Source organism: Elgaria multicarinata, chromosome 5 (genome assembly GCF_023053635.1).
Source record: "Elgaria multicarinata webbii isolate HBS135686 ecotype San Diego chromosome 5, rElgMul1.1.pri, whole genome shotgun sequence".
Classification (NCBI taxonomy): Eukaryota; Metazoa; Chordata; class Lepidosauria; order Squamata; family Anguidae; genus Elgaria; species Elgaria multicarinata.
Window position 1 is genome coordinate 102071800 of NC_086175.1, and position 14673 is coordinate 102086472.

The 14673-nt window shown below is 41.7% G+C and overlaps 1 protein-coding gene across 3 annotated transcripts in view; it reads right to left on the reverse strand.

Annotated features, from left to right (window-relative positions):
* Window positions 1-6676: 6676 nt before the first annotated feature.
* The window catches only part of CCDC191 (coiled-coil domain containing 191), a 28042-nt gene continuing 20045 nt past the window's right edge, over window positions 6677-14673 (reverse strand). For 2 of the 3 annotated variants that reach the window (XM_063126932.1, XM_063126929.1), the window contains exons 15-17: window positions 14275-14427; window positions 12975-13129; window positions 6677-8020 (exon numbers count right to left, since the gene is read on the reverse strand). In XM_063126932.1, the coding sequence (XP_062983002.1) occupies window positions 7888-8020; window positions 12975-13129; window positions 14275-14427 (441 nt within the window). In that variant the 3' untranslated portion in view covers window positions 6677-7887. Of the gene's footprint in view, window positions 8021-11888; window positions 11953-12974; window positions 13130-14274; window positions 14428-14673 lie in introns of those variants that run through there. The other variant, XM_063126933.1, reaches the window with a different exon arrangement.

Consider the following 14673-nt stretch of genomic DNA (forward strand, 5'->3'; position numbering starts at 1 on the left):
ACCAAGAGAAGCTAGGTTGGGGGGAACACAGGGTAGGGTCTTTTCTGTGATAGCCCCCTGCCTGTGGAATGCTCTCCCAAAGATGAATTGACTGTCCCCTCCTTTGTTCAGTTTAAGGCAAATTGCTAAACTTTTTTTATTTTACATGGCTTTTTCATATTTTAAATGTGTTGGCAACATACTCTTCTGCTCAGTTCTGCTGTGGGTGATGTTTTAAACTGTTTCAAATTTTAATTATAAGTTCGATTGTAATCTGTCCGTATTGAGCCAAAAAGCGACACAAAGTTATAAATCTGAAATTGAAATCCATAATTTCCACACACAAAAAACAAGTTCTTAAATCACTTGAATCTGAAAACTTTTAACAGCATAAAAAACCCATAAGCAATACTAGACATTAGAAAGTACTTAATAATGAAAGCAAACTGGAAAATTGACTTGCATAGGATAAAGATCACACCTTTAACTGTTTTTTAAATTATTATTGTTATGGTCCATCCACTGGTCTTACAGCCTTATCAGAAAAATAATTTAGACAATCAGAAGCTTAGAAAAATCAAAGTGCCACTTAATTAGGATCATAGTACAATGCAGGGCAGGGACATTGTATAAAGATAATAGCCTGGGATATTAGAGAATGTTATTGTATAAAATGGTTACTTTTACTTCCGCGTCTTTAATCTAGTGAGGAAGAGGGAATACCTTTAATCTAGATTACTCTTGGTAATGCTTCTGCCATTTGTTGCTGAAATAGGGCATTGCAGCTTCACTTGCCTATTTTTTTCCTGTTATCTGTATTAGTGCCATACTATTCTTCCAAAAAGATGCTATTAACTCAGCAGAGGCATGAGGGCTTATTTATGTGCTCAAGATTGCTACTAGGAATTTGAGGAATGTGAGAATTTGAATTCACTAGTCTTTCCATTCTTTGCATAGGTTCACTTCTCTAATCAATGTATGCATATGTTTTAAAAGCAGTTCAAGAAAACATAATCACATCATTGGCCGAGAAGGCAGGGAGCCATAGATAGTTGGAGACTTTAACTTGTTTTTGTTCCTGAAAGTGTTTATTTCCAAAGAGAAGAATTGTCCCATTTTGGACATGAGCTCTGCCTTGATATTCTGAATACAGGGCACATTTATTTTACACATTTTCAAAATTGAAAATTTACTTTTCAGTTTCATTCTCTATTTTTGCATACCAGCACTGTATGTAATATCCGTAATCCAGCAGCTAATTAGAGTGATGGAGCAACTGTCTTTGGAGCTCAGTGCTGAAGAATGATCAAATTGCTTCTCTTTCCACTCCCCTTTTTCTTAGTCTGATAAAAAACAGGGTTTTCTTCCGCCTGTATTTATCATACTGTCTTGCAGAATATTTAGGAGAGGTCCTCTGCTTCTGCTCAGCACAAACTAAAATATTCACAGATAATGATAATCATTTTCAACAGTTGAGAAATTTACTAAATATGAACCCACCCACCCCAAGCGTGTAGAAACTGTGTCCAGGAACAAATACAGGGGACACCATTGGGATAGGCTGACAGCCAGGAAGTGAAAACTGGAGTCTTGCTTTAACAACATTCTGATCCTCTAAGTAGCTATAGTGTTCGTAGTAGAGTCATATTATGCTGTTTGAAAGGTAGCTTAAAGTACAGAATATGTCCTAGCTAGAAAAAAAATAGAGCACAGAGCTATAACAGAATAATTGATTACTAGGTGGTTATTTGCAGAGTACAGTACAATGAACATTTGCCTCCATATTTCAGTACACCCTGAGGAAGCTGGTGAACTTTTGTTTACATTGCACTGCTGGGCGTAGATATGGCAAAAACACATAAGATAAACGTTCCCTGTTGTGAAGGACTTTTTAAAGAGACAATGAAATGCATTTAAAGCCAGTAGTTGCTTGCTTGTTTTGTACTTGAGCTTTCCTCAGCTAAGTAGAATGACCTCATGAGTATCTTAGAAACATAAAGCACATTTATTAGAAGGAAATGTTGCCATAGAAAAGCAGTTCACTGTGGCTACATGTAAAGGTCACTTAGATTTCAAAGATTTCTTAAATGCTCTTGTGCATTGCTGCAAATCACTGGAAGGTAATACTATCTAGGTTTTTGTACTGAAGGTGAATCACTTTATTCCCCTATCCCCCATGGATATAGTTTGAAGCTTGATCATATATCAGCATAAGAGCCACAGAGTTTGAGACCAAATGCCACTTGGGTGTAGCTTCTGTCATTGGTCAGAAGCCTGAGTGGGTGGGTCGGGAATGGAAAAGGGGCATTTAAATATTGAGTTTTATCCAATCAGTGAGTGGAAGAAAGTTTCTGCAACCAATCTTTCCCTTCCCTTACCCCACCCCCCAAAAGGATTAAAGGGCATAGGATGCATCCCAAGAGAGGGGGGAATCACCTAAAATCAGAATCATTGCTGTGTCAAAATCAAACCAATGCAACATGGAAACTTTGTGTTGACCACAGTGAAAAGACCAGTGTTAGGAGAAAACCTGTTGCCTCTTTGCAATCATGCATTTATACTTGACATATTTTGTAGGTGTCAAATAACTTTACTTGGATATCTAGATGTTTTACTCCAACTCTTTAAAATGACAAGTAAATAACTCTTCCCAGTGGGCCAATAACATTTCAGCCTTCTTGTTCTTAATGGTGCTTTTTTTCTTTCAAAGTAGATCGCTTTCAAGTGTCTTAAATAATTTGCTGTGAGTGTCTTCTCTAGAGCAACTAACTGCCTCACTGTCTAGTGTCTTAATCATTTGTTCTAAGTTGGATATGAATGTATTTTGCCCCTGCAGGGCAGGTTGGTGCAATGATGAATGTTTTTTCTATCATATTTTAAATGACATGTTTTCCCAGAACCTTTTATTCTACTGCCAGGCTCCACTAAAGGACTTTAGTTATTTGAGAAACTGGTCATTTTGTCTTCTCAGCATCTCATGTTTCATAGACTTGCTGACAACCAAAAACCATGGGAATATAGAGCACAATTGCTTCTAATTTTAAGTTTCCCTTACCCCACATATTTGGAAACTTAATTGTGAATAATTTTAACTGTGGGTTTTATTGAGCACTGTGGTGGTATTGTTTTATTATGTGTCCAGTATTTGAGATGAGTCAGTACTGAGTTTAAAAAAAAAAAAAAAATTAAAAAATACTGTGTTCGAGTGATTACAGAAAGTTACAGAAAAATTCTACTACTACTCCATAAAAGGGTTGACTAGTAATAAACCAAAACAGTTACCGCTGTATATCTCTTATTTAGCCTATTTCCTTACAGGTGTCAGGGCATGTGGGTGGGAGGATGAGAATATAAATAGATGTTATTCTATTACTCCTGTAAAATTAAGGGTGCATAACTGAGAACTTAAGCCACATTCTTACAATCATGATTTGTGAGTACAGAAGTGGTTAAAGTATATTAAGACTCAGTCCTATGCATACTTAGAAAAAAAGTTCTACAAAAAAGTTATAGAGGCTTTTTTTTGGTCTACACATGCATACTCATCTTGAGTATTGCGTCCAGTTCTGGGCACCACACTTCAAGAAGAATGTAGACAAGCTGGAGCATGTTTAGAGGAGGGCAACGAGGAGGATCAGGGGTCTGGAAACAAAGCCCTATGAAGAAAGACTGAAAGAATTGGGCATGTTTAGCCTGGAGAAAAGAAGATTGAGGGGAGACATGATAGCACTCTTCAAAGGTTGTCACACAGAGGAGGGCCAGGATCTCTTCTCGATCCTCCCAGAGTGCAAGACACGAAATAATGGGTTTAAGTTACAGGAAGCTACATTCCAGCTGGACATCAGGAAAACCTTCCTGACTGTTAGAGCAGTATAACAATGGAACCAGTTACCTAGGGAGGTTGTGGGCTCTCCCACACTAGAGGCATTCAAGAGGCAGCTGGACAACCATCTGTCAGGTATGCTTTAGGGTGGATTCTGCCTTATAGACCCCTTCCAACTCTACTATTCTATGATTCTGTGGTTGTGGCCTTAATATGTTTTAACCACTTCTGTACTCACCAAGCATTAAGTTAGTAAAAGTGTGGGCAATGCATAGTTGTAAGCAGAGAAATGGGGGCTCGCAACTATTCTGAAATTGCTTTTGTGATACTGTTTCTATGATAAATGAGAACTTTTGGACTACAAATCAAACAATATTAAACAGTATAAACAGAGTTGCTGCTACTACAGGTCCATTTATATAATATGTGAAGGGATTTTTTGTGGTGTTGCGGGAAAGGCAATAAAACCTCTAGACTGAGGATGAACTCTTGATGTGGAATCGCTATAAACATTCTAACTTCAGAGGGGAAGTCATTAGATTTAGAATGTTTGTGACATTCAAACTCCAAGCTGAACTGATAAGCCAGCAGTTGAGAAAACCTCAGACATGCTTAGGGGTTGTGTGGACAAAGTAGAGAGACTTTAGAACTGGCAAACTGAAAGAGAGGAGGTCTGAGGAAGGTGAGAGGCTGAAGGCACACAGCAATTTATTAACAACCAGGAACATGCTGCTTCAGATATTTCAGACGTGTGTTTTTAAGTATTTACCTAAAAATGTGTGACTGTAGCAAAGGGGTCTTTGAAAATGTATCATTCAGATCCATAAGTCAGATCTGGGATTGTCTGCAGCTCTTGAGTGCATACTTACTGGTTAGCCTGGGTTCCTCCTGTGTAATGCAAGAAATAGGATCAGGCAGGAGAGTATATATCAGTAGTGAAAGGAAGGAAGCTGCCTGGGACTCACACTGGCTAAAGGAAGTGAAATAGATGCAGTATACACTGGAAAGTGGGCCTGAAAAAATGAAGGTAGAGGTGGAGGTCATCCTCCTGGTGGTTCCACATAGACTCATCCGATTGTAGACCACCAGGGAAAGAGCCTTCAGCGTGGTAGCCCCACTGTAATGGAATTCCCTGCCTCCGGAGATCAGGCAGGCACCAACTTTGTATTCCTTTCGGCGCCTCCTGAAAACGTCATTATTCCAGGAAGCCTTTCCTTAATGACCAGCCATGGTTCACTGTACATTTTGCTTTTTAAAATGTATTTTAAAGAGTTTTATTCTGTTTTTATTTTGTAGACTCTGAAATTTTCAGTGGGGAGCGATATATAAATAGTATAGAAATGCAAAAAATAAATAAATAAAAGTATGATGGGCTGCATGCCCCATGTTCTCTAATGACTGGGGCATACCAGATTCTGGGCTCTCAGCATCCAGTGCAGGAAAGAAGGATGTCATATAGCTCATAAAGAATGGTAAAATGCCTAAGGGCAGCCCTACTTTAGCATCTGTTGGAAAGGCTGTTCTCAGCTGCCTGACAAATCCCTTTGTTTTCCAAGTACTGTTACATGATCTGCCATTGAAGCAGCCAGGCTCCTGTTCAACTATTTCACTGAGAAGGTTATGTTACTATGTTTACTGATAAGCAAAAGCAGACAAGTAAAAGCTGACAATATGTGATTGCTGTATATGTACACATGTGTTTTTTAAAGGAAGACAGTACATATAACTGGCTAAATTCTTACTGGAATCTAACTTGCAGTTATATTATCAAAGCAAAATTATCTTAAAGAGAAGAAACCGCTTAGTTGACAAAATTTGCTTTTCTAAAACATGGCCTTAGTAGTGGGCTCCTGCTCACCTATAAAGAACTAGTGTAACGGCTTGTGTGAATCTTAGAAGTAGCATTGTTCCTCTATGGCAGGAATGGGGAACAGATTGGAGGTAGTAGATCAGAGATAGACCCTTTTCACCATGGATTAAATAACTCACAATGGGCTGTCATGTCATGCGAATTGACCCAGTGCAGTGGTGAGGGAAGTGGGGAGAGTGAAGGTGGTTAGCAATGCTGTTCTCTACATGTCATTGGGCCTGTTCAGAAGACACCGTAAACCCTGCTGGTTAAGGCTTTTGGTTAAGCAGCAGGGTTTAAGGTGTCTTGTGCAGTGCGTTTTACTAAACTGGCTTGCTCAGTTGGACCATCTGCAGCAGGGTTAGCAGCTCCAACCATGGCTTAAAGTGTTGTGTACGACAGCACGGCTAATGCCTGTTGTTGCAAACCTGATAATCTACTAAACCGTTGCAACTAAAATTACGACAGTACTGAATTTTTCTGACTTCTGAATTAAGCAATCGTTAAGTCAGCTGATAAGAAAAAAATGGTATTGAATCCATAAGCTATAATTTCTGTCAAATGAAAATTGTACTTAAAGAGCAGCTGAAAGGAGATAAGAATAACCTACAGACAAGTAGCCCTATTGAGGACAATTATCATAAGCTCAATAATTCTGTGCCAGGTTCTATTTCATCTTTTGGAAATGCAAGGGCATGCCAATCATGGTGAAGCTGCAGTGTGTGCAGCTGCCGTTTTGCATATCCAACCCCCACTGGGGGTTGTGTCATGTGAACCTAGTGAACATGGATTATGCAAGGGTTAAAGAACCCTTGCATAACCTTAGAACAGACCATGGGTTATGCAAGTGGGGGCTGGATATGCAAAGGGATGCCCATGGGAGCCAGAACTCATTGTGCATTAAATAACCCATGACAAGCCGCACCATATAAACCAGGTCACTGAGTACCTGGTCATTCCCAGAGACTTGCTAATGGTTATAACCCTATTGCTATATCTTTAGGCAGAATACTAAAAAAGGCATTTGGTTATATTTGAACCCAACAGGTTACTCTTGAGACTATTGTCAGACATTCTTCAGTTGGTTTTCCACACAAGTTTGTTAATTAGTGGCATTTTAATAGAAAGCATCCCAGTATATTTACACAATTTGTCTTACATCAGCCATAGAACTCTGAACAGCAGAAGTTCTGAACTAAACAGAATAGCCACGGACAACCCTCCTATCCTTTTGCCCATTATGCGTGTAAATTTTCAAGATGGAGAAACTTTGTGCCTCAAGAGGGAACCGAAGCCAGAGCCACCATTCATCACCCAGGTGGCCAGCATTAAGAAGCATCACTGTGTACGTACACTTAAATGCACGTTTTTGAACTGTTGATAACTAGTTCATTTGTATTATCTAGCCTTCCTATGGTGCACAGGCTACTAAACATGCTACTGCATGTTAACAGGAAAAACTCTCCAAAACCAGCCATATCATATCAAATCCAGAGGACAGAAAAGTTCAAAACAAAAAGCAAGATTTCAGCTGCAAAGCAATACAGCCACCAGAATAGCCTTCCCCAACCTGGTGGACTCCAGGTGTGTTGGACTACATCTCCCAGAATCCCCTGGCCACCTATGCAGATACCTGGTTGGGGGAAGGCTGCCTTATCTGTTCTGGTGGCTGTATTGTTCAAGGCTGAGAGTATATAGCCCCTCAGCCTTTTGATGGTTATGTCAGTCCTGATAATGGGATCCATTTACACATCCATGTGGGAGCCGCTTCCCCTTGCTACAACCCCATGTCACTAGAGAGCATGTGAGGATTCCACCATTGGGGCAGGGCTGATTGTCTTCCCAGTGGTTGGGGAGAAACATGTAATTGGCATTGCTTAGGTGCTTGTTGTATTCATATCCATTCTACTTCACAGAGGTGGGGGGGGGGGCGGGGGGGGGGAAGAGTATATCCACACCATGGGTTTTCACCCTAGGGAGGCAGACCAACAGAGAGAGACAGAAAAAGGAGACTTTGATGGTAGTCTAGTTTGGATTGCTACATTAAGCAGACATTCAGTAGGACATTTCTCATGGGGTACAAAGATGCTGTCACACTGTGGAGAGACAGACAGGTACACAGGACTGCCATATGTTCGCATTTCTCCACCGATTCATTCTAAATCCGAGAATGGAGCATGCAAACTCCCTTTTCTCCCAATCCCACCTGCCTGCCCCCTGGCTTGGAATCCATCTGTCATGTTCGGAAGTCTGGCAGAATTTCAGCTACTCTCTTTCTTAGCTGTTCTAGTCTTTCTTCCTTCTTCATTTCCTCTTTCATCAATGCTGGGAATTTCTTCCAGGCTCTGAACGCATTTAACATGATCCTCCTGTATTAAAAATTACGTGGGAGGAGAAAACATGTCAAAGGCACCAGAATTAAAAACAGATATGCATATATTCATAAAACATACATTATGTGTAACAAATTCATTTTGTCTGTCTTATTCTCACGTTTCCTTCAACAAATCTGATAACCAAAGGCATTAAAACAAAGGCCTTAGCTAGACCTAAGGTTTATCCCGGGGTTATCCCTGGTCATGTAAATGACACACAGGGGATCCCGGGAACAGGCAGGGACAACCCCGAGACGATCCTATGATAAACCTTAGGTCTAGCTAAGGCCATAGACTATTCTTCTGGAGGCAGAGATAACCATAAAGTGATGGCTCTTTGCTGCTCACTGCCACAGTCTGAGTATATTATTATTATATTTATTTGTGTCCTGTCTTTTGCCCAATACTGAGAGATAGTACTGGATGTTCCAGTCCAATGGGTAGGATTCTGTTTAAATATCCCCTCCTCAGGACAATAAGCTGTGAAGGAAGCTGTCCCCCCCTCACAGGACTTGTGTTGCAAGCACCGTTTTCTTAGCCATCACATCTGATGTATCCTCTTGCTCGGTCATTCTACACAGCAGGGATGTTGAACATCTTTGAGCCTGAGGGTTGAATTCCATTTCAGAGAAGGGCTTGGGGGGCTGCATTCCACTGGTGGGTGGGGCCAGAGGCAAAAAGGGTGGGGGCAAAATACCTGCATTGCTCAATGCTCTTACTGCCAGAATGCGCTTTAGCAGAGGCATTTCAATCTATGGTAATGGGGGTGGGCGGAACTGTGCAAAAATCAGGAAACCACCAAATGATTGGCAATCACAGGAAAGGGCACATGGCCTTCAGGGGAACCCTGGAGTACCATATTGGGCCCTTGGTCTTGAGGTTCTGCACCCCTGTTCTACAGAGTCTCTCCCATGCAACAGCCATGTCCAGGCTGCCACCTGCCTCCACTGAACTACTAGGCAAGAGGAGTCTGCTCTGTGGCAGCCCCAGTTCCACCACACAGGTTGGCAGCAGTGGCAGGAGGAAAGAGAGGGTGGCAAGGGGATGGAGAAAGGTGGCAGAGTAGGATTTCAGGGCAAGGGCAGGAGACAGTGGGAGAAGAACGGGGCAAAGGGGCTTTTCTTTGTACCGCATCTCCCTCCCCTCAGAGCCCAACTTCCCCACCCCAATGGGATACTTTAAGCAAGGGGTGTCGAACTGTTCCAGCCCTGGGAGTGGTTGTGGATTGCCTCCTGGATATTCCCTGAGGCCTGGAGGACTTCAGAGGGTGGGCCCCTTCCTCCCAAAGCCCCGGTATTCCTTTCTCCATGCAGAGAGAGGCTCAGTGCTAGAGAAAGGCTGCCTCTCCAGCACTGAGCCCTGGACAGGGCCTGGGAGAGAAGCTGGAAGGCCAGAAATGACTGGTAGCTGTCCTGAGAGCTCGTACAGTGGTGCCAGGTCCAGAAAGTCCCGCCATAGGCCCTCTTTTCCAGCAAGGTGCTTCCCAGCTCAAGCAAAGGGACTGCAGTGGCTCTCCATGGAGTCATGAAAAGTGGAGAGAGGGTAAATGGACGAAAACTATCTCTTCCTTACTCCTCTTTGTCGCCATCCATAAAATTAGGAGCAGAGGTCCTTCATGGAAACTCCTTGCTAGCAGAATTGGTTATCCAACCTAACGAAGAGCTCTTGCCCACACAGACCACCTGACAGGCAACATTTTGGATTTCTGATTATTACAAAGGGTACTTCTGTGGGCTGCCACTCAGGTGACTTGCCTCAACCTATATAAAGAAGTTACGTCGCTTTGTAACATTTGAATTGTCAGATGCCTTAAGCAACTAATGTGAGACACGTTTTGCCTATCATGAGAATACAGGTAAATTGCACTAGAAAGAAGAGTGGCTTGTGATTTTTAGAGAGCAGTGCTTGCTTATGCTAATACATTTTTAAAATGTATTGGGGTTGTATCCAATGTTAGTCCTACCTAAAGTAGACTCATTAAAATTAATAGGTCCCATTCATTTCAATGGGTGATTTACTAACACTGGCTACAGCCCATTATATTTACACCCCACATTTCTTCTAAAGAGCTGGAGGCAGTTTACATGATAGCCAATTCCCACCCCTGCAACACACACAATTTTATCCTTACAATAAGCCTGTGAGGTAGGTCAGGCTGAGAGCATGACTGGCCCAAGGTCACCCAGTGAGTATCATGGCAGAGTGAGAATTTGAACCAGAGATCTGTATCCTGAAAGGCAATTTATAAATAAGTATAATAAATAAATAAGCTGGCTGAATTATCAGCTTGTTTCATTAGGCAAATGGGTGAAGTTGTGGAAAACTAGAAAGGACCAGGTAATCATATTTAGAGTTAATTTCTGCTTAATCTGGAAGGTTAAGGCAACAATATAATCCATGAAAAGTAGATTCTATAGCAATACTGAAAATATCCTCAGATCCATGGAAAAACTGATTGCAGGGAAGAATATTCCATGATCTTCCTGCACAGTCATATTTGGAAAAAGGGATGAAAAATGTATATTATTTGTTCATTTTTAAAAAGCTTTTGATACTACAGTTATCCCCCAGGACTCCAAAGCCCTTGACAAGCACATACATCCCTTCCATAACAGAAGGCAAAGCATAAACACCCGCCCAACCCATCTACCCCCTCAGAGATCTGTGACAGCCTGGGGAACATCTGCCTGTGCGTAGAACAGGCCTAATGGGAACAGAGCATAATGCCAACGCAGCACAACTGAGCTGGAACAGGACTCTAACATCATCTGCTACAGAGGACCGAAGTGTAAACTACATAGACTGCCCTGAATTCATAAATGAATGTTATCAGCCATTCTGCCTCCTCTTCTGAGGTTGGAATTACATCTTAAAAATAGCAAACATACATCTGCTAGTTACTGGGAATGTAGTGGCACAACAGCAAGAGGGGGGGAGGGGTGCTTAACCCTTCCGGTTCTTGATTCTTCCCTGCAAATGCACCCTAAGACTTTCACTTCTGCTGGCATTCTTCTGCTCTTGAAGCTTGACTGAGGTACAAATAGCCACAAGAAAAAAAGGCAGAGAGAAAGGATAAGCACCTGCTCCCACCCACCCCTTCTCCCTTGCAAATGCCCCCTCTTCTTTAACATGAGGTAAAACACACGGTTGGGAGTTCCATCTTTGCTTTGAAACATACAAATTGGCCCTAAATTTGCAACTGGAAATCATTTCATCTGGCCTATGTGAAGAGCTTTGGGCTTATTATTGTGCTCCCATCAGTACACCTTTCCTTTTTAAAAAACAAATAGGATTGAACATCACACATGTATGAACCACAATGCTCAACATTCCTTCTTAAAAGACTAGAGTGGGCCTTCCATGTTTGTGAAGAACATATGGAGGTCAGCACAAAATAACCAAAAACAAACCGCATGAAAGAAAAGCCAAGATGAGGCAACCTCAAGAGTTTCCAGGAAACTGGTTTTTTAATAAATAAATTAATAAATAAATGCACAATATGGTTTGAGTATCAACCTTTGGGGGCAGGGAACTTCCCTTATCTGAAAGTCTTACATAGAATAAAGCCTGTGTCACTGTCTCAGAGGCTTTAACTTTGTGTAAAAAATTCAAATAAGCAGAATTGCCCAGTGAAGGGGTTGATACCAAAATGCACTCACTGGGCTTTGCTTGCTAAAACTATGTCCTAGCACCTGTTGTCGTTCCATCCTCTCAGAACTTTTCCTGCCAAGTGTGTGCAAAGTGTTAGTGATGCCAGCTTGCATATCTCTTAACAAGAACATCCGAAGGATATATTCAGGCTGCGCTCCTATATCCACTTACCTGGAAGTAAGCCTCATTGAACACAATGGGGCTTACATCAGAGTAGACATGGACAGGATTGCAATGCAGGAGAATCAGTTGTCCTTGTAGGACATTAAGATGAGCTGAGCTATAACAGGCAACAGCAGAAAGTGACCTAAGCATATTACTGGGAAGATGAAAATGAGAAGCTTTCTCCTGCCTGCTATTACTCCATTCGATTTACTTACTGTATTTATATACATCCGTGTAGTTATTTACTGTATTTATATACAGCCACCCAATAACATTGTTCTCTGGGTAGCACACAATGTAAACACAATGATAATACAATATAAGCAAAACAAAATTTGCAGCATATGTTTTTCTAGCAGAGAAAAGTATAAACGCGAATGATTAAAAATACACAGCTCATAAATAATTCTACCATCTCTACTGACCAATTACTACTTGAGCCAAACTTTCTATTGTTCCTGCAGTCCTCTCTGGAACTTTACTCTGCGAATATTTTCCAACCCATTACTGCCTTTGCTTCTTATAAATTTGCTGCTTCCTCTGCCTCTTCCCCCCCCCCCCCCCCGGGTTGGCATCAAGTTTTCAATTTAAGCCTTTCTTTCTTAAGAACAAACTCAGTCTGGTCTTTGCTCTGTTCTCTCATTTCAAAGCCACCAACTGATAAGAATCTGCCATAATTTCCCCCTCTTGTACCATGAAGGAAAATGCTAATGAAAGCAGTTTTGTGAAAGAACCTGTGGTACTACAACTTGGAGGAAAAAAGGCGGGATATAAATGTAATAATATTTTTTTAATTTTTTTTTCTTCAGAGTGTGTTTGCTGTGTTGACAAATGTATGTGGCTTACTCTCAGTTATTATTCTAATGAAATTCCAAGTCCCAAACCCCCAGAGGAGGGTGAGGAGCCGAAGAAAAGTCAAAACCTGTAGGACTAAGTCTATGGACACCACGAGGTTTCTGGGACATTCACTATTCCTAAAAGCTGTGATTATAGAATATCAGAATCAAGAATTGCTTTGGAGTAGTTTGCCACAAGTAAGGTGATAGCAAGGACAATATATACAGGGAAAGGGGTAAATATTTCTTGCGATAAAAATAACTCGAGTCAAAATGATATATATTTATATAATTACCTCTCACTATATTGATCTGCAGTCTTCTGTTTTCCCCACAATGCACTCTTCTCTTCACTGAGCACATCAAACCAAGCCCAAAAGATTTTCTTCTTAAGGGAGGTTTCATGGCGCTTGCTTGCATTTTCTTCCATAGTAGATATGTAATCCTTGTACTGGAGACCAAACCCAAGAAAGGAAGGAAGAGTACATTTCAGCCATGTTTAGGTTTTATACAGGCATAACGTAGCACAGGGCAAGGGAAGGAACAACGGAACAGAGGACAAAGGTAACACTTTTGAGGGAGAGGAAGGCAAATAAACAAAAGTACCATGAGAATTTAACAACAGCAGAGTGCTTTGTCCTAAGCCAAGGCTGTGAGTATTCCACTTTTCCATGCAGACACAGAAGTCACTACTGAATGTACAATTCAGCACTGTGACAATTTCAGCTCCCATTTGTCAAAGGAAAAGAAATAGTAAGGTCACAATCCTTCTCCTGCCAAACCTATTGGAGTGGGATGGGACTGTGGCTCTATTCTCAGATGTGCATACTGCGAGTCACCCTAGAGAACATTTTATTGGGTGGCATATAAATGGGGTAAGAAAGGACAGTATCCAATGGGGGGCTTACGATCCTGTCAATTCTATTGTGCAAATGGTGGGTCCTGCCGATTCTGTTGCACAAGGGGGATCCACTACTTAGAATAGCAGAGTTGGAAGGGGCCTACAAGGCCTCTGTTGCACAACAGAGATTTAACGCTTCCTGGAGGAAACCTCTAAACAAGCAGAAATGCTTGTTTCTGGATTGGGACAGGTCAGTGGAGCTTCCTATGTGAGCTCTGCTGAACCGCCCTGCTCCAAAAATGAACATTTTTGCTCATTTCTAGAACGGCTGCTCCTAGAAGTGCTAAATCTTCATTCTGCAAGCTGTGGGCGCCGCTTGCGGATGGGAATTGGCAGGACACAAGAAAACTGGTGGGCGCATAAGTGCTCTGTTGTTTACTACCCTGAGTGGGTGAGTGAGTAAAGAAATAAGTAATAGGTTCTTCACAGCCACAACCCAAGAATAATTCTGGCACAGTATTATCTTCAAGGCTATTCTGGTCATGGGGAATTTTGCAGTCCAGCCTACCCACACATCCCCATTATTTACTCCACACCCTATTGGAAGTAACCAAGGATCCCTGGTCCACGGTGATTGTCTTTAGCCTACAGGCCTAGATTTGAATCTTTCGAGAGAGGCTGCAGTTTCAAAATAATCCTTTTCTGAAATAAACCAAGTAATTTATTGGAGTCAACAGGTAATTTATTGTGCTCACCTTTATCCAGATCTTGAAGGACCTTCTGAGCAACAGGCAGGAATAAAGGTCCTCAGCCTGTGCTATTTTCCCAGCAAGGATGTCTTGCATATGATGAAGCCAGGCGAGCAGACATTTTCTTTGCAGTCTGAAGCAGTGATGCCTTTGTGCCACCTGATCCAAGAGAGAAAGAGAGACCAGGTTACTCAGATGGTTGCTGGGGGGCTGCAGCCACAGAATCTCCACTGCAATAATGCTCTAGCTTCTTGCTAAAAGCTCCCACTACCAATGACCTGCACACTTATTATTTCCACTATCCTGATTTCCTATTCCACTATCATGGTGTTTCCAGAGCAAACACTTTTAAGTGATCCTTTCTCCTTTCCACCTCTACCTTGTACTTTGGCAAGAGATGTACAT